This window comes from Coturnix japonica, chromosome 23 (assembly GCF_054131305.1).
Source record: "Coturnix japonica strain WE chromosome 23, WE-NBRP24, whole genome shotgun sequence".
Classification (NCBI taxonomy): domain Eukaryota; kingdom Metazoa; phylum Chordata; class Aves; order Galliformes; family Phasianidae; genus Coturnix; species Coturnix japonica.
Window position 1 is genome coordinate 10,210,077 of NC_140685.1, and position 19,291 is coordinate 10,229,367.

At 40.0% G+C, this 19,291-nt stretch overlaps 1 protein-coding gene and 1 long non-coding RNA gene across 7 annotated transcripts in view; both read right to left on the reverse strand.

Moving 5' to 3' along the window:
- Positions 1–19,291, reverse strand: part of GRB2 (growth factor receptor bound protein 2) — a 28,799-nt gene that overhangs the window by 2,972 nt on the left and 6,536 nt on the right. For 4 of the 5 annotated variants that reach the window (XM_085523232.1, XM_085523233.1, XM_015880271.3 and 1 more), the window contains 4 exons: positions 18,398–18,639; positions 3,204–3,301; positions 2,433–2,555; positions 549–717 (listed from right to left, as the gene is read on the reverse strand). In XM_085523232.1, the coding sequence (XP_085379358.1) occupies positions 549–717; positions 2,433–2,555; positions 3,204–3,301; positions 18,398–18,475 (468 nt within the window). In that variant the 5' untranslated portion in view covers positions 18,476–18,639. The remainder of the gene's footprint in view (positions 1–548; positions 718–2,432; positions 2,556–3,203; positions 3,302–18,397; positions 18,640–19,291) is intronic. The other variant, XM_085523234.1, reaches the window with a different exon arrangement.
- On the reverse strand, positions 13,275–14,755 carry LOC146757352 (uncharacterized). 2 transcript variants are annotated; one of them, XR_014936920.1, is made up of 3 exons: positions 14,655–14,755; positions 13,989–14,044; positions 13,275–13,413 (listed from the first exon to the last, which is right to left on the reverse strand). It is a non-coding gene; the product is annotated as an uncharacterized LOC146757352 (long non-coding RNA). The 2 variants fall into 2 exon arrangements; XR_014936921.1 differs by lacking the exon at positions 14,655–14,755 and adding an exon at positions 14,510–14,647.

Below are 19,291 nucleotides of genomic sequence, written 5' to 3' on the forward strand. Positions count from 1 at the left end.
ACCCAACCCAACATTTTGTTTGTCCTGGGAAACAAAACAAAGACAGACAAACCTGACACTTAGCAGTATTTTTTCAGTTCCTTTTCACATTTGCCAGGTTCAAAACATATGCTACTACCTGTAGCCACTTCTTCAGGCAAGACTACTACCAAAATTTCACTGCTTTTGGGGGGGGGGACGGGACGGGACAGTTCTGGCTATGAACCAGTACATAACTGTGCTTTCTTACTGTGTCCTAAAACAGGAGTAAACACCTTCTTAACTCACAGGAATTGGATTATCTTATTTCAACAGCACCCAAAAACATTAACACAAGCCAAATGTTCAGGCAGCAACAGTAACACCGCCAGAAATGGATACTAAGTTTTAGCAGGTAGGCTGTGCACAAACATCCAGATTATTTTCCAGTACAATTCTGGCAGCAAGATCCAAAAATAAACTCCTACAGGTAAAAAGTCAGCTTTTCTCCATCACCATCAAGATACAATCCCAGATGCAACCCATGGTTGCATTAGTTTAAATATGCTCTGAACAAACAGTTCTCTTACCTGTGGCACCTGTTCAATATCTCGTAGAAATATTTGCTGGTTCCTGGAGACAGATGTGGATCTGTGATAATCTACCAGCTCGTTCAAAGAATTGAACTTCACCACCCAGAGGAAATACTTGCCAGCCCCATCTCTAAGCACCTTGAAGTGCTGCACATCATTTCCAAACCTGTGGGAAATGAGCAAACAATACAGAGAAGAACACAGTCACTGAGCACTCTTCTAGGATTGTGAGACTTTACAACACAAAAATCATTCAGGACATAGCTGGTGACAATGATTGCAGGTATCAATTGGCTGCTGTGAAGCAGACCCTTGAAAACATACAAAAAGTGCTGGGAAAAGAACTGCCACAAGTACGGCAGGACTGTCTCTAAGCATGGAGTTACAAAAAAAAAAATGATGTCTTGCAAAACAGACAGACTTTTCCACTTCTATATTTTGACATGTGATGGCATTCAACTTTTATTCTACGTAAAGTGCAACTCCAAAGTTTTTCCAGATGAACAGCACGTTAGCATTTTTACTTTATTCTGAAACAAAAACACTGAAAATGGGTGAGGAGTACATTCTCCACCTGGCATCAAGAGCTTAAAGTGCAGGCATAGTCTTGGCTACAACGTTAACATGAAACAATCAGTGAGTACTGCCTTTGCTGTTTCCTCTTCAACCTGAGAGATTCTCATCATTTCAAATCTTGCAAATCACTGTTTGGGGGTGAGTGGAAGAAAGCTTTTTCTAAATTAATCCACCAGGGAAAAAAAACAACCAAACTACCACCAGGTGGCAACACTAAGCTGACAAGATAAGCAGAGCTACAGTCAAAACCAAGTTTCATGAAGGAAGTTGATGTCTGCAATGGAGCTCCCATTCGTATCTTGTATTCCAGCTCAGATTATTGTACCCAGCAGAACTATAAACACCTTTCTAAAAAGAGTGGTTTTAATTCAGTTTGTTGGCTGGATCAAGACTGGTGTACAGGATGACAAAATCTGGGTACAGCCCAAAGATGAGCCAAAAATACAGCAAACAAGGAACTGTGCATGAATAATCAATATAAGATACTAAAGAAAACCCTGTTCATTTCTGGAAGGAAAGGGGAAGGTTACAGAAAGTTAAGAAAGATAAAAATCAGCTGCTGAGGATGGAATTCCTTCCTTCCTATGCTACCTTACATCCCATACTCTTCCAACTTTTTAATACTTCAATTTATGGTGGCTTATACAGAGCTGTGAGATGGCTAAACATGGCTCACATGTTAACTATCAGGAATTGCTGCTGATTAAAAGTTAGCATTTCTAGAAATGTTATACAAGGATGGGAACTGTTCCTGCCTACCTTCAATGTTACTAGACAGAAAGAAATTCCTCTATATTGAAATTCCATTAATGGAATGCATTTGAGAAATGGAAAAGAATTTGTTTTCATTAGCTCCATGTCCCAGTGCTGGCTAAGATGAATAGCCCCAAAGCATGTGCCAAGCAGTCATGAAAAATATTTGGAAGTGTATTATCCAAAGACAGAAGAGAATAATGACTTGTTCTATGGAAGAGGAACAAAGGAGGATGGAAAGCAGTATGTACAAACTGGGCAGTTCATAGTTGAAAGAAGGAGAAATGGGATCCACAAATTAACAAATAGTGCCTGAAAACACTTAAGTCAGACAGCAACACACCACCAAGTCAGCCATGTAGGCTCATTACAAAACAGAGCTTATCTGTACTTCCTCTTTAATAAAGACAAAAATACATTATCACCAGAAGAATAGGTATGCTATCTGGATTATTGCTGCTCCTCAGCACTGATAATCACTTATCTATCCAGGAGTCAAAATGAGCATCAAGTGCCCTGATTTCCACACGATTATTTCTGGGCACTACTTACTTGACCGAGAGAGAGAAGTCCCCAGGAGCACTCTCGCTCTCCCTGATAAGGAAGGCACCATCGTGTCTCTGTTTGCCTAACATCTCTTCAGCCTTCGCTCGGGGAATCTTTCCGAAGAACCACCTGTGGAGTAAGCAAGAAGAAAACAGAGAAAGTTAAGGAGTTGAACTGTCTTATGGAAGAGCCCAACACAGGTATCCCCACGGAGATCAGATGAATTCTAGCAGAAATGACTGAACTGCATCTATTTATTGTTAATCTACTACAGGCTACCAAACTATGCAACTTCTCACATTTTGTCCTAGCAGTGAAGCTACCATGATTTCATGAGCACATGCTCACAATAGCCCTATTTCATCTAATTTAGGGAAGCAGAAATGCAGTAAGAGTGAAATCCTTAACATATAAAGGCATTTTCAATTACTTTCCTTCTAAATTCTCTTGAAAAAATACTTACACCTCCTTCCAACAACACTGACACCAGCTCTAAGAAAAGGAATGCTCTCTTTCTTACACCTGGTCAGCTGGCTGAAGTTTGTTTTTGTATGCCCTGCTGTACTACTTAGAGAGCTCTTCATTATTGCTCAGTAAACACGATACTATGCAAACTTTTTGTAATTTCCTCAGGTTGCTAATGCGCTAACGAAGACTTCCAGCACTGCTGACACATGATCCAGATGCCATCAGCAGTTTAAATGTCTTCAGAAAAGGTCAAATTATCTATGCTTAAAACCAACCAAACACAGACACTACCACCAAGGCTCTACTTACGGATGTGGTTTCATTTCTATGTAGTTCTTGGGAATGAAGCCATCTTTTCCATTGAGTTCTGCCTTGTACCAATTCTGATCACATTCTTCATTCAAAACCTGAAGGAAACAAAAAAATAAGCTTACTACATTTCAAGTTCCAGCAAAACAGACGAAGACACACTAGCTTATTCTTTCCACTTGTGTCTCAAAGATTGTTCATATAAGACGAGCCCTTAAAAACACATAGTCAGCCATCCCAATCCATCACATTTTATCAGCCTTCAAAACAAGGTGGATCAATAATTTATAATAAACTCCATGCATTAATACACAAATCATTATTTCAAATCATACTCTCTCTAGAAGTTTTGTTGCTTGATTTTTCATTGCTTTTCTGCCAAGCGGTGCAGTGCAACAGACAAGGCAGGTACACTGACTAAAAACAGCCTCTTGAATAACAGAGCATTAGGTTCTAAGCAAAAGATGCTACAGTTGAAATCATCTCTCCCCAGAAGGATTTTATTTGGGTTTGGATACAAACACATATTACCTGCTCACCTCCCTACACCCTTTCAAAACTGAACAAGTAAGTTTTTTCCCCAGCATTTTCATTCCTCCTCATCTTTTTGATGTCATCTTTTCCCTTTCTAACACGAACCAACAAAAAAAACAGATCTGAGTTGGAAAAAAAAGCTTCTAGCCTGAAGTCAAAAAAGCATCACATGATTAGCACTGCCTGAACATGGGGAGACAAAGAAATATAGAGAGAAAGCCAATATGAATGCAGCTCCAGAGATCACAGGGTACACACAAAGACACAGTGAAGATACGCATCAAAAACACCTTCATAAGCAATTTTTAATTTTTATTTATTTATTTATTATTTTAATGAGTTTTATCACTAATAGATTTGGAAGAGACAAATCACATCAGGCTTTGGGTACTCATTAGTGCTTGCCCTCAAATGAAATGCCTCCGCAGTGCTCCCTCACTGGCACGTTGTTTTGTGATAAAAACGAGAAACAGCTGGATGAAAGGCACAGTAAGACCAACTGCCTACACGTATCCCCACACCACCTGCTCAGGAGGCTTTGAATCCTCCACAGCTCCCCTGTCCAGGAGCTTGCTTTGCTCCAAGGACCTCCTGCTGCTTCACTTAAAACTGACATATCTCCATAGCTGGCTGTCTGCTCCTGAATAATTTTAGCCATACAGAAATGACTGTCTTTTTAGAAAGCTCTATGTTCAAGACTCATTTAGAGAAGAATCACCTCCAGAACATAGATATCTAGAAAAATCATTTGCTCTGACAGCATTTAAAATAAGCATCCCTTGAACTGTTCCCAACACTTAGTTGAGCAGAAGTGATTTTCACTGCAGTACCTTTATTTCAGATCAACTGTGCAGTCAGGAGGCAGTAATTGTGATAGCTGCTAAGTTTTTAACTGCTGCTATGACAGCTACAAAAGAGCCAACATTTCAGCTTCCAGTTTTGCACCAGTACCACCCACTAAAGAAATGCAACTGAGTGGTAAGACAAGAGCACAAATCTTTGCACAGGGGCATCCAGCCTAGATGTTTGCATCTAATATTACTCTCATTTTTCTTTTATTCTTAAGCCCACAGAAATGACAGAACAGACCTTTGGTAATTAAACAATTTTGTTGCAAAATGTTTTAAGCATCCAGTCAGTCCATCTGGTCCAAATCTTCAGCTCCCAGGAGATTTCTAGATAATTATCACAATTGCAACTTCTTATCTGGATACTTTAGAAACCAGGTCTACACCTCTAAGGAAAATATGCTTAACTCAAACTATTGTAAGAGTTTTCTAGACTTCCTGAAACTATAAAATCTAGTGTAAGTATTGCATATATCACTGAAATTTGCTTCAAGAAGACCCCCACATACAACTAAATGCATATAAATTAAGCAACAAAATTAAACAAAGATTTCCCCAAGTCAAGATAACCTTCAGAGTCTGTAAAAAAAAAACAAACAAAAAACAAACCAACCACCCTAAAAGGTAAACTCCTATTTTTATTTTATCAACTATTACAAATTGCTGCTCTTCGTGAAGGCCAAAACATAAAAGAGCTCTTTGCAGCCAGTCCCTGAGCTGCCGTAGATCCAATCAAGCCCATGACAGAGTGAGTCTTCCTTTCCATCTGTGCTGAAGAGGAGGAAGAAGGGTGGATATTTTTACCCATTGCATTTGAACACATACTACCATGTGATGTCCTCAGCCCATAGTCAGCCCTGATTTACAGTAAAAGCAGTTCAACTGCTGCCTGCAAGTTTCCTACTTTGATAACAGAACTCATCAACACGAACGCATCAGTTCCCATGGAAATGGAGAAATGGCACCACAGAAGAGCTGCACAACAAGACGATCGAGAAGCTTTAGCCAAAACTGCTCACACAAAGAACTCACAGCTTTTTTTGATCCCATACTAAGCAAATATTTCTGTGCATAACTCTTCCACCCTGACGAACCATTGCACACTAGGCTTGACACTCTCAAAGCCAATCTTCAGGAACACACACATTCTACATCAGAACACAACAAGCAGGTCTGTCATTTGCAGTTCTCAGGCTGACTCCCATTTGCAAACATAAAACTAAACGTAAGCCCTCAGATGTGTATTTACATGCTTGCAAAGTTAGCCAAATTCATCAGAACGCTTGGGTTTTGGTGCAACAAAATCCAAGAAACACGTTCAGGGAGGGCTCTGCCTTTTGGCTGAACTCCCATCCCCTTCCCCTGAACTGGGAGCTTTCAGGAATCTTGTGCTAACTGAAACAGAAGGCAACTACAGCTGCTATAATACAACATCCTGTTAGCTGCCAACGTGGTTTTCTTCCAGAGCATAGTTCCACTGACACCATGGCAAAGAAAACAATGTGGTGTATTAAAAACACTCATAGGTCTCAGGAACCCAAGGAAAGCGCTCACAACACTCCTGCCACAGCAGGAGTTAAATTTTAAAAAGCAATTCAAAGCCAGCAATGCTGAAACCGAAAACTTTACGCTCAGAAATTACTCATCTCAGGGAGGAACAATGGCTGGGAGGTTACTTAATTGAGTCTTAGTGACACTGAGCTGCACTAGAGGCTCTGGGACTGTCAAGTCCTCACCCTCCTTCCAAGCGCTTTGACGCAGCTTTCCATTCTTCAGCTCCTTTTCATTCAACAGCTCCTTTTCTACTCTAAGAGAAAGGATACAAGCCAGCCACAGCACAAGCAGGAACCTACTGTTCCTGGGCTGCTACACCTGGAGTCCAAGTGAGTTCAGTGGTCCCTTCTATATCTTACTCCTCACTGAAACTTGCTGCAATGGCATTGCAAGGTATTAAAATTCATCTCTTCATGTAACATAAAAAGTGGCCCAGGATGCTGCCTGTCAAAGAAAGGGTTAAAATCAGGACCTCAAATCTAGAGACCAAATGCAATGAGATCAGAATAATAACATCACCATAATCTGCCTCTCACAAATAGCTTGGATCAACCCTAATCTCTTCATACTGAGACAGATGGAAAAAGCATGAAATCAGGTATCAGGAGGCCAATTTCCTAGAACAGACAACTTTAAGGTTCACCTCAGCTTAAATCAGTATTTTGCTAGATTTGTACCTATTTAACCATTTTAACATAGCATATCAGAAGGCAGAAACAAGCACCTCCAAACCCACGCTAATATAAAAAAGTCAAAGCAATTTTAATATGTTGCAGAACATTAAAGATGAAAGACCAACTCACTAAGATTCCAGCCAACTTCACTTCTAGATGTTTTTTAATTATAAACACAGCGAGTAAAGAGTCAGCCATTTGAAAATCAGGCAAAGATCCTAAAACTGCACATGGCAAGAGACTGCTTATTGATTTATACTGTAATACAGATAAACACTGTTACAGTGGGAATTTGCATCTGCAAGTAGTTGGACGAAGCAGTTACAGGCAAAGGACAATTTTAATGTATCAATAAATATGATTTATTAATTAAGAAATGTAATTTAAATGTGTTAATTAATAGACCCAGCATGGAGTGATGCCTCAACTCTTCTCTTTTGCAGGATATAAACAGGGACAGGGAAGCATAAAATAGCCTCAGATGGAACATGGCCAAGAATTGGCAATAGGGAAATGTGAGTGGGTTAAGCGTGTCATATTTTAACTCTACACGGGGTCAGGAATATGCCTAGAAATTAAACAACATTTAAGGGAATGTAAGCAAGAAGTTACATTTTGGCTTAGCAGGACATAAGAACTCAGTTTTCTGACATATTAAAAACATATTTGGGGCACCTAGAAGATAATTAATTTACCAATAAGGAGCCACAATTATATCCAGCAGAAAAGAGATCCAACAGTTGCAGAGTGACAACTTTCATCTAGCATGTTTTTGATTTTTTATAGCAGAATCTGATTTTACTGAGCTATGTTTAGCAACATCTTTAACTGGAGAGGAAATGCACAGGTACTTGGTCTGGCTGATCTTCAGAGAAGCCATAACATGTAAGAGAACTTTTCCTGTTACCCAGTCCCTGCAAAGCTGCTCAGACTTCCTCTCCAGGGGACATGCACACGCAAGAGGAAGGCATTTGCAAACGGTTTCAGAGCACAGTGCAGAACATCATCTGACTCATTCCAGTCATATTTGCATAATGTAAGCACACAGATCTTGCAAACCTTCATGAAAGCGTAAAAATGCATCAAAAAGCACAACATATCAAACTAAGCAAGATGAAGGGAGCTTACTTGAGCTCAAGAACAACATACTCAGAACATTTCACAGAGCACCTTCAACCTCATAATACAGAATCAAATGAGAAGAAACAAGGTGTAGTTTTAATGTAAAACATTCTATTAGAATCAGTGATACTGACACCTGCATACAACACTGAATGAGGGAGGAAAAGAGAAGAATAAATACACCCAGCAATGGAGAAGTATTTTTAATGGACTGCTTTTAAAAGCCAAGAAATGTACATTGTGTGCCTGTCTCCCGATTAACAGGCACAGCTTTCATCTGTTTTTTTGTACTATGGTATTGCACTAATAACCTGAAGTTTCAGGACAGCTCTAACACCCCACTGTCACCAACACTTCCAAGCCACTTTGGCCACCTGAGGTTATTCTGACAGACCAAAGGGCTTCCATTCAACTTTGGCTATTTCCATCCAGTCAGATTTTCCTAGAATAACAAGATAACAATTTCAAATAACATGCACTAAAAAACTCTCCCTAACCAAAACCACTCAGTACACACTGAATTCAAACTTCTGGGCGTGGAGGGAGCAAACAACTTCTAAAAAACAGTCAACAAAGCAAAGATGTTTCACCAAAAAGCCTACAATTTGTTGGATTTTGCAACTAAATAACCTTTGTGAAAATACATTTGATCACAATCCTATGCCCTAGGCTGTTTTCAGAAGTGTTTATACGAATTTTGGAAGCCAGTGAACACAAACAGTTCCAATAGGTTACGCTCAGCTACCTCTGCAAATCTACAAGTGCCTACAATAACTTGGTTGAGACATAAGCCCTTTGCTTCCAGGTTTTCTTTGCTACTTGACCATGAGGCATAGAAGTTGTCCAGCAGTTTTTAAACACAGTAAGTCTTCCTAATAAAATGACTGAGGATACTCAATAACTGATCCACAACCAAACTCAGCTTTCACAAAGCTGCCAAATCCACCATCCTTTTCAGCACAAAGCTTCTTCAGGACTTTCACAGCGATTCATGTCCTTCACATATGTAAACCTCTATAGGGCAAATGCATAACATTCTATAAAAATAGAGACTAAGTTGGTTTTGCAAACATTTTATGTTGATCTTTAATTTACCATAAATTTTAAGATGAGATTATAATTGCTTTCAGACTAGAATTGAATAAAGAGCTCTTCTATACCTCAGAAATCCTTCAATTACATTTAGATTTAGCCTTCACTGTGGCTAAAAGTGTTGATTCACTCCATTTGTTTGTTGTTTTTTTTTCCTCCTCCAAACTCATCACTGAATTACGATTCAATTTCTGGAAAACCAACTGCACAACAGAATGAAACATTCCCAATGCAACACTCAGAGTTAGAATAACAAAATTCAGAATTACCATGGCCTCAATTTAACCATAAGCAGCTCAACTACTTCTTGTACAACTGGAAAGTTCAGCCCTTTGAAAAGAGAAAAGAAAATCACATCCCACTTCAAAGCCTGTAAAAATATGTATTCCTCACTAGACAGAAAAAAAGAACAGATATTTAATGATGGTCTGAAGAGTTGGAAAGAGGGATGCCCAGACCATTAACAAGGAAATAATGATAAATAATATGGATTGCTCCTCTGAAGCAAGGATTGTTATTGTGACTGACATACATCTACCCCCACGATGAAGATAACACCAAATGTCAGAAGCCCTTATGAATGGCAAAATGCAGAAGCACCAGAAACTACTCTGCTGAAGGAAGAAGCTTGACCAGCCATGCAGTAAGAATTATGCCAAAGCCAAAGAGTTTTTAATGGTATACAATATATGTTCATTTCAGTATCAAAACAGAGTTTCTACTCTGACTTAATCTAGGAAAGTACAAGGCTAAAAATAACTCTAAAACAAATTCAACTTGGGTTTTGCCTTAGAAAAGGGCCAATACCACAGTTGTGCGTGGTTTCTGAAAGCAACGTTCTGAATTATGTACCAGGAAAGGGGCATAAAAAGAAAAAAAGGATATTAGCATGTTTAAGTGATGCCTTCAAAAATTTCCCCTTACGTTATAAGTTCCTCTTTCAGTTCAAGGCTAATAAAACAGCATTAATGAATGCATGATTTGCTCGATACAAGGCAAGTTAAACATTTAAATGCCAGAAAACTTTGCATTTCTTAAAAGACTGAGCCCACAGCAGTCATTGTATCTCAGTCATTGTATCTCACTACCACGTGGCTTGGGAAAAAACACTTGTCCAAAGCAACTAAGGATTAAGTAGTGAAAAGAGTGAAAATAGTGCACTAATACAGAGCTTTTTTTTTTTTTTTTTTTTTAAATTTACTGTAATATCTCAGGTAAACAGAGAAACACAGAACTGCTAAGTACTGGCACATGCCTTCTCCCCCTTCCACCTTTAAAAATATCACACTTAAAAAAATCCCACAGAGCTCTACTAGAAAGTACTGCTACGTTCCTGGGTTATGAGCAAAAAAAAAAAAAAAAAAAAAAATAATTCAAAGACTGTCCTTGAATAATGCAGATATTAATACTAATAATGCTGCATACCGAAAGTAGTAAGCACCTTGCTCCAGAATCCTAAGACAGATGAGGCACCAAGATCTTCAAGCAAAAGATCAGAGATAAGTAAAACCATCTCCTAATTAGTGTCTCTAATTAGTAGAACAGTTCCAGGTCAAGAACAAATTAAAAACAAGAATAGAACTCATTACAGCTCTGTTGCAATAACCTGGAAGGGATATCAGGGATATCATAATGCAAGTCACTTACACCCTAGGGTATATTATTTGACCACAGGCTAATTTTAAGCTCCCAAGTACATTACAGTAGCACAATATCTCCATTGTGTTTCTCACTAAAAGCTAAGGCACCAGAACTCCCCCCTTCTGGGAGATCCTGATCAGATCAGCGCCTTTACCACAAGAAACCCCCCCACAGGGCCCCGATTAGGAGTCAGTCATTCCTACATAACAAATAGATGCTTAAACTATTCATTAATGTGGATACCTTTAAAATCTTCCAGTTCCCCAAATTCCTGTGTAGACACTTTCACATAAATAAAGGCTTCCCAGGACTCCAATAAATGAAGTCTGTCTTGCTGACATACTCAAAAAACAGCATCAGGTCTCCCCTAAAGATATTAAGTACACCTATATCTTGCACCACGACAGATGTCAGTTGGTCCCAGATGGTTTGCACAGCAATATTGCTACCATGCAGTCATAAAACCTTCCTGGCCATACAGCTATCCAATTAAGTTGATTTTCAAGCAGCTGTTTGGAAGCTGGGCTCTTTCAGCAAAGCTATAAAAGCAAAAAGCAATCTTCACCTCAAACCTCCCATTTAATCACTGGCAAAACAGAAAATATAGCTTCATACAAAAGACTGATGAATCACTCATTGAGATAAGCTGGAACAGTCGCAAGCCTTGAGAAGACTCAAGATTTTCTAGGTTTTGCAGGGATTGTTTCACTCAAAGAATCTCAGGTTTTCTGCTACTCATCTCCATAAATGCCCCCATCGACAAACAACATAAGAAAACTCTTCAGTAGCTTAGGACGGTGTTGAAAGAGAAAACAAAGGTCAGTGTCCAGAATGGAAGGTGACTGTTCCAGAGTGATCCCGTAAAGGTTCAACAGCTTTACCACTGATTGGAGAGAGTGACAGGGGGAAGCAAAACTTTGCCAAGACAGAACACACTCAAATCTTAAAACTGATGAATTGTGTAAGTAACAAACACTACATGACCACTGATAAATGGCAGAGTAAACACAATAAAACATAACCAAAAACCACCAGAACTGCTACTGTACGAAGCTGTAGGCTTTAAACTATCTATCACTCCTCAGGAAATACACTGGAGTGCTAATCTGAAAATTTAAAAAAAAAAAACCACACAAAAACAAATCAGAAACATTATCCAAGTGTTCCATGAAGAATTAAAACTAAAGCAAACATTTTGCTGCTGTGTATCTATACTGTGCCATCCGCTGAATACTCCGAGTACCTGTAATCAGTCCATCTCAGAACAGATATGAATTAAAAACAACTGAGAAAGCAACAAGGAAAACATGGTTTGACTTCTGCACTACGCAGCCTCCCTCAGGAAAAAAAAAAAGCAATAAAGACCAGAAGCCATTCGTAGTCTTTTCCCCATGAGAGGCACAGGAGCTGTTCTCCTATGAGCTCTCACAAGGGGAAGGGAACAAAAGATGGGAAAAAATGTAAATAAATTTATGAGGTAGCAAATTTCAAATCAATTAAGTGAATAACTTCATCCACACAGTACATAGTTAAGTTATGAGATCTTAATACTCTAATATATACGTAGTCTCAGATTTAGAAAGATGCATGGAAGGTACGTCCCTAAATATCATAAAATGATTATCATGAACAGTTTTGGAGGCTGCCAGCTCACTTTGCACTTTATTAGAACTTGCTGTACAATCCTATGTGTTCAGCACAAGTTACCACAAAAAACACATTTTAAAGTTTATTAAAGCAATTCTCACTCAAGTTGTCAGACGGTGGCACCAATCAGGCATGTAAGATATGGCAACAATCTCAGTCTCAAAAAACCAAACAACAACAAAAAAAACAGGCTGCTTCATATCCATTTTTCTGTTCCACTTGAACACCTACTCTTATGAGGTGTTCACAAGATGACTTTGAATTTAAATGCATCTATCACCCATGATCAGCATTTACATATTCAGCAGAAAACGAGCCTAGATCCTGACCAACAGAATGTAGCTTGAGTCATGACAATGACATCTGAAGCGATGTTTATCTAAACAGATAGGAAATTTTTTTAAGGATTAACTTTATATAGTGTCCCTTACACTGTAGGTAATGAGAAAAGTCACAGGAAGTATTTTCCTGCCTTTCTTTCCTCCAAAAACCTGAAGGATGTAAAACACATTTTTATTTCCTTGTCTATATTCTAGTCAGTGATGCTTGGAAGAGAACGTTAGTTAATCACCACTGCAGAGCCAGCAAAGGAAATGAAATAGCGAGAACTGCTGCAGAACAAAGCTGTAGATAACATCCCGAGCACTAAGCTACTGCAGTATCAGTTTGCCCATCTGTGTAGAAATGCAGAACGCATACAACTCACTGCTCACCTGCATTTTGAGTTCTGAGAGAAAACTGGAAATGGCATAGACTGAAGGCAGCTTTCCTAACAAACTGTTAAATAAAGGCAGGAAGAAATAAAGCACTGAAACCTAGTGCCACTTCTCACCAGTGCTCTAGTAGAATGGGTTATTACACACAAGTTCAATTTCCAGTTCATAAATGTTAGCGTTCAGAAGAACAGAGCTCTTTGCTCTCCTTTGTACCTAAATATTAAATTCAGAAGTCTCAGCTTCACCTCTTTAGTCAGCACCTATCCCACCAGTACTGAATGGAGGGAACAGGGACAGGAGGGGAGAAGGGAAATATCCTTTGCCACGCATCTTGTTAATCATCACCTTCCCAGGAGGTAGCTTGATCACCAAGGCATCAGACCTTTGATACACAGAAATAAGCACAGGCTAAGAATTCATCCAAAATGTCATTTAAGTTTTGCAAATAATGCTGATTCCATGAAGTCATTAGTACTATCTCCTGTAGGAACCTCCACTCTAAAATAGCTGGACTACTGTTCCACCTCTGATCATGCAGTACAGACATGCCTGTAGTTTCCGGTATATATAAGTAAAATCATAAACCATTTAGTGAAGATTTTCATTCAGAGGCAGCCAACAAGTATGGAAAACTGACAGCATCAGTATAATAACCTTAAAATAATAGTAACAGTTCAATCTCAAGGAAATTGTGGAAATATACTAACGTTGCCTTTAGTAGTTCAGTGAATTAATCTAAACTGGAAGATGAACTTTACAATAAACCACTTCCTTTTTGCTCAGTCTGAGATTTTAAGTGCTGTTAGAGGACTAACACTTAACTATTTCATATACAAACAAATAGAATCAGCTTTGCCCAGAACACTTATACGCTGTAGTTACTGATTTCTAGTATATAGTTACTGGCCAGAGGTAACTCCGGCACAAGGAATTATATCAAAGAGTCATGCGGTTCACCTCTTACGTTAGGCTTCGTTGTACACGAGCAGACTGCCCCCTTGCTTAGTTGGAATCTGATAATAATAATAAATGAAAAAAAAAAAAAAAGGAAAAGCATCACATTGCAGCTCAGCATGCACATGGAACAACTAAATCAAATAACCTAGCAAGCCAAGATGTTATTTTTAGATATGTGTACGCAAGCATCTTTCAGCAGACTGACACAATTCACAACAAAATCCGGATCTCATAGACAAACTGTAATGACAGCACTTCTGTTAAATTGGTAAAAAGCAGCTGGAACTTCAAATCAACATAATTTCCCCTTATCATAACAGAATGCAATACGTATTAAGTCAATATCAGATCAGCTGAACTGGCTACTAGCTTTAATCTGTGCCTCATCTGACATTTAAAACTCCAAAAGGCTTTACATAGCACACAGCATGCAAGAGTTAAAATATGCCAAGTGGTAAACAGATACATGAACAGAACCTTAAGGTGACTGTCAAGTGTACATTCAGAGTAGGAAAAGAAACCTTGATTTTGCTGAATGGTGCTGTCAAGTGATCAAAATCAGAATTCCAGGGAACCAGGAAAGCTGGTTTGTGTCACACAAAAGTGAAAACCTCAAAATTAAAGATGAAAGTCTCTTTTGTTAAAATGCCATCCAAGTAATCTTACTCAAAAACAATCAGTAAGTACTCTTGAATTATGCTGACAACCACTGAAAACAGGAACTGATTTGCTTCTTCAGAGGATCACTTTCCAGCTATGCCCCAGCTCTGGGAAAGAAGAAGGAAAAAGAGGAAGCAAAGTCGCGGTCTATTTTATTTTGTTTTAAACAATTCACAGCATTCACTAGTATGATTAGTTATTTCATACAACCATTTCAGAAATAGTCAGCAGATTACCTTCATGTTAAACTGTGCATTTCAGATTAGATATAGGAAGAACAGACAAAAGAGGCCTTGGCTGGTTGTATCTGACAATTTTTCTACTCTTACCACTTTATTCCTGCCAAACCACCAGCAAACATCATCACACTTCAGGTCTGGATACCTTCTAGTTAGCACAAAGCCCAACAAAACCAGAAGTTGCCATAAATATGTAAGGTTTTGTGTACTCAGAACTTGAGTAACAAATACAGACAGAAACTGGAGTTACTGAGTCCCAATAAAGACAGCAAGTGAACGGGGCTAAGACTGAAAAAGCACCATGACAACTGTCAACTACTCATAGTGAAAAACAGTAACCAAATTTCAAGTAGGAATTCTTCAAACTTCTGTTGCTTTTAATAATGAGTCAGGCTATCTTCATGCACTTGACAGGATGCCAGACACCAAGTTTTATGAAGCTGCCACTAGTTCATGAAAAGAATCAGACCTGAGAACTGCAGAACTGTACTGAACCTTTCTTTCCTCTGGGAAAGGCAAAGCAAGTAGCAATTAGCTCATTAAAGCAGCTTGAAGAAAGCTGTCAGTTTTTACCTCCTGAACAGCAACACCATGCCCTGCTATATAATCATTAAACCAGTATGAGGATCCAGCGTACTGCCATGGCTACAAAAACCATAGGAGCAGCTTTTATGACATACTGCCCACAAAAACAAAAAACAGACAAAAAAGCCAATCACTTCTCTTCACTCAGCTGTTTTACAATTGCAAGTCAAAGGTCAACTATCTTCACTCACTTTTGGAATCCTGCCACAAGATTACTAACAACCACAGCTAAAATGCCATTCAATCAAGTCCAGAATACAGTGGTTCAGCAATAGCGGCACCATGACATCATAGTCAAGTCATCTGCTGAAATCAGATGAAGCCAGACTGGGTGCATCTTTGCCTTCTCTATGCACAAAGAGAAACACAAACTTTTAAGGAGTGGGAAATAAAGGGTTACAGATTATGTTCTTTCCTTAGTGTGGTTAAGACATAAAATTTCTCTACAAAACTATTTCCTGCCACCATTATATATGGTACCAAATTTACCTTCCAAAGCTGCACCAAGATCAGTAAGCCAGGTAATAGCTAGATTTGGAGAAGCCTTCACTATATGTGTGAAGCTATATACATGGCTCAGCAAAAGCTATCTAATGACTGAAAGTACATAGCAGCATTCAGCAAACTACGAGTTTATCTTCCCAGTTCACTCATTTAAGGGCAGCAGAACTGACTTGATAAATAAAACAGACTGCACAAGGCACATGAACGGGACACCCTGAGTCTTTTCAGTCACAAGTGTAATACTAAAGAAACAGATCTGGCATGCCTGATGAAAATTAATTTCTACAAACTGAAAGGCATTTGAAGAGACTTTTGAAGTGACAACCTACCACAGAAGCTGTCAGTCTGAGTAAAATGAACTTTACCAACTCCGATTGCTGGTGGCTTATTTGTCTGACATTTGCCAGCTTTACACAGTGAGCCTTACCATACTACACAACCTCACTACAACCACATGCTGAAAAGATCCCTGAAACTCATGGAATTCTCTCTAACTTGAGTCACAACCTTGTGTAAGGCATGGTTTCTAATTTCCACACCACAGTTCTCTCATCAATAAAGTATGTATATGTTTCCAAGTATTTCCAGAATACAAGATAAAAAGAAATAATAGTATTGAGAAGTGCTCATCATGGCTCTGAGAAGTGTTCTGTCTAGATTTCAGTTAGATTAAGAAAATTCCCATGTTAAGAAAAACAGATTATTGTGATGTAACAGCATTCGTGCTGGCACCTTTCTACTACTGTGACAAAATCTACATCTGTGAGATGACATCAGGTGGCCAAGACTCAAGTACACTTTACCATCACAGCAGTTTTAGTACAAAACTTAGTGTAAAAATCTACTTTCCCCCTTTGTTTCCTAGAGAATAAACGAAATTTAAGAAATCGCTAATGACATTTTTTCATATACTTCAAACAGCTACATCAAACTAGATAAAAAAAATGAAGAACACTAAAATAAGCTGTGTTTTATTATATTCATTTTCCTTTCCATTAGCATTTGCTACGAGTTAACTTCAACTAAGCCTGTCTTCAAATACACCACAAAAGCTGAGGGCAGTTAGTAGAGACTGAAAACAAAAAATAAACAAAGTTATCACAGAAGAAATCTGGTGTTCTGACAGTTCTGAACGTTTCAAAACATCAAAAGGAAATATTATAGTAATTACACAGCTATGGGAGTTGGGGTGCACAGGTGTAAAAAGTAAAAGACGTAGCAGATACAGTTATTTTAAATGCACAGTTTCAAGGCAGAATACAATTTTGCAGCCACTATCCTTTAAGAGCTATGCAGTAGTACTGCATTTCTAACAAAGCCCTAATTTATTACTGAAATGCCAACTGTAAAAGAACCATGTAAGTTTACATGTAGAGGACTCTTATCCAACTTATCTTAAAATAGTGCTAAATCAAGCCCTTCCCTGGTAAAAATCCTGAGCAGATGTGTAATCCCATTGAGGTCTGCAGGAGTCATTTGTCAATGTGCACAAAGTCATGGCCTTACATCTGCAAAACTGGCACCACTCAAGGCAGTTTTTACTCAAGGCATTTTAGAAATCAGCATCTTAAAATATTTCTACAGAAATATTTGGAAAGAGATGTCCATCTTATACAATCATGATGTAATACTGACTGAATGAAAATCCATTACAACATGATGCAAAAAAAGCTCTTTCTAGTTGAAAGTAACCTAGCTCAGAACTGTGCTTCACTGAAGCCAAATTGCTACAGATTTTTACGTTTTACTCTGAATTTTTGAGCTTGTTCTGCATGTTATTTTAAATAAAGTTTTAGAAGCTACTTTATTTTTCAAAGTCCTTTAAAGAGGAGTTTTAAAAAGCTTTTAATATATTGAAAGAACTATAGATCAGAATTCCTCTAACTCACTCAAATACTCACATCTGTACAGATTCATTAAACATAAACCCAGAAGCGAATCACTTGCATTCATCAGGACAGAAGATAAAATTCAGCACCAACACTTGACAGCCCAATGCTAAAATATTAACTACTAAGGAAAAAACCTAATCACTGCCAAAATCTTTGGCAGGAGGCAAAGGAAAGGATGACCACGTTGATCTTGATAACTTTTAAGGGTAACCTATTGTGGAAGGGAATTTAGCACAGAGTACGCTGCATTGTACTTCTGCTTATTTGCAGGCTAATTTTTCAAATATTCCACAGTCTGCAAAGAGACTAAGAAAGACTTTGGGACACACGATTAACACAGAAAGGAAACAGCATCTGCTCTGGCCAGCCTGGTCTCAAGGAAATCCTACAGTACCCTGCTAAAGGGAGACGACCCTCCACTGAGTTCCCAGAAAAAGCCAGGTCCAATGGACAGGAAGTGACTGACCAGACAGAAGTCAAAGAGCCAAAGGCAAAAGAGGGAGTCCCTAATCCTTCACTCTCCACTTACCTTAAGTATATCCCCCCGTTTGAAGCTCAGCTCGTCGTCTGCTGTAGCTTTGAAGTCGTATTTGGCGATGGCTTCCATGCTGGGGCTGCCGCACCAGGCAGTGCGGGCAGTGGGAAGGAAGCACTCCCCGCAGCCTCCTTTCCTCCCGCGGCGGCTCCCGGCTCAGCCCTCCCGCGGCCCGGCTCCGTTCGAGACACCGGCCCCGTCTCTCACATACAGGGGAGGCCGGGGGACGATCCGCCCTAGAGGAGAAAGAGCAGGAGGAAGAGCCGTGCCATTAGGGGAAGTGGCCCGGATCGATGGCCGGGGCCGCGCCCAGAGCCGCTCCCTCCAACCGGCGCGGCCGCCGCTTCCTCCCGCCCGTGCTCGCCCAGGCCCGGCTCCCCCGCGTGACTCGGCCGGCGACCAATGGGGCGCCGCGGCCGGCGGCCAGGGGCGGCACCAACACGAGCCGGCGGCCCGGGGCGGCACAAGGCCTCGAGGAGCCGCGGCCGGGGCCCTCCGGCAGGCAGCGGCGCCCTCCGGCAGGCAGCGGCGCCCCCCGGCAGGCAGCGGCGCCCCCCGGCAGGCAGCGGCGCCCCCCGGCAGGCAGCGGCGCCCTCCGGCCCCGCGCAGGCAGGATCCGAGGACGGCGCCGCCTGCGGGCGCACAGCAGGAGCGGGGCACGACGGGGCGGGCAGCGAACAGCGAACCATGGGCAGGGAGGCACCACTGAGGACAGCGCGCTCCTCTTGCGCTCGAGACGCAGGTTACACCGTATTGACAGTTGTATTTTCTTCCATTCACACAGTTTACATCGATTTAAATAGTATAAGACAAGCCAAAGAACTCTCTGTACTTGTACAGAATACTCATCTTAGAAGTCCTATATTTGTACATAGTACTCTGTAAGAG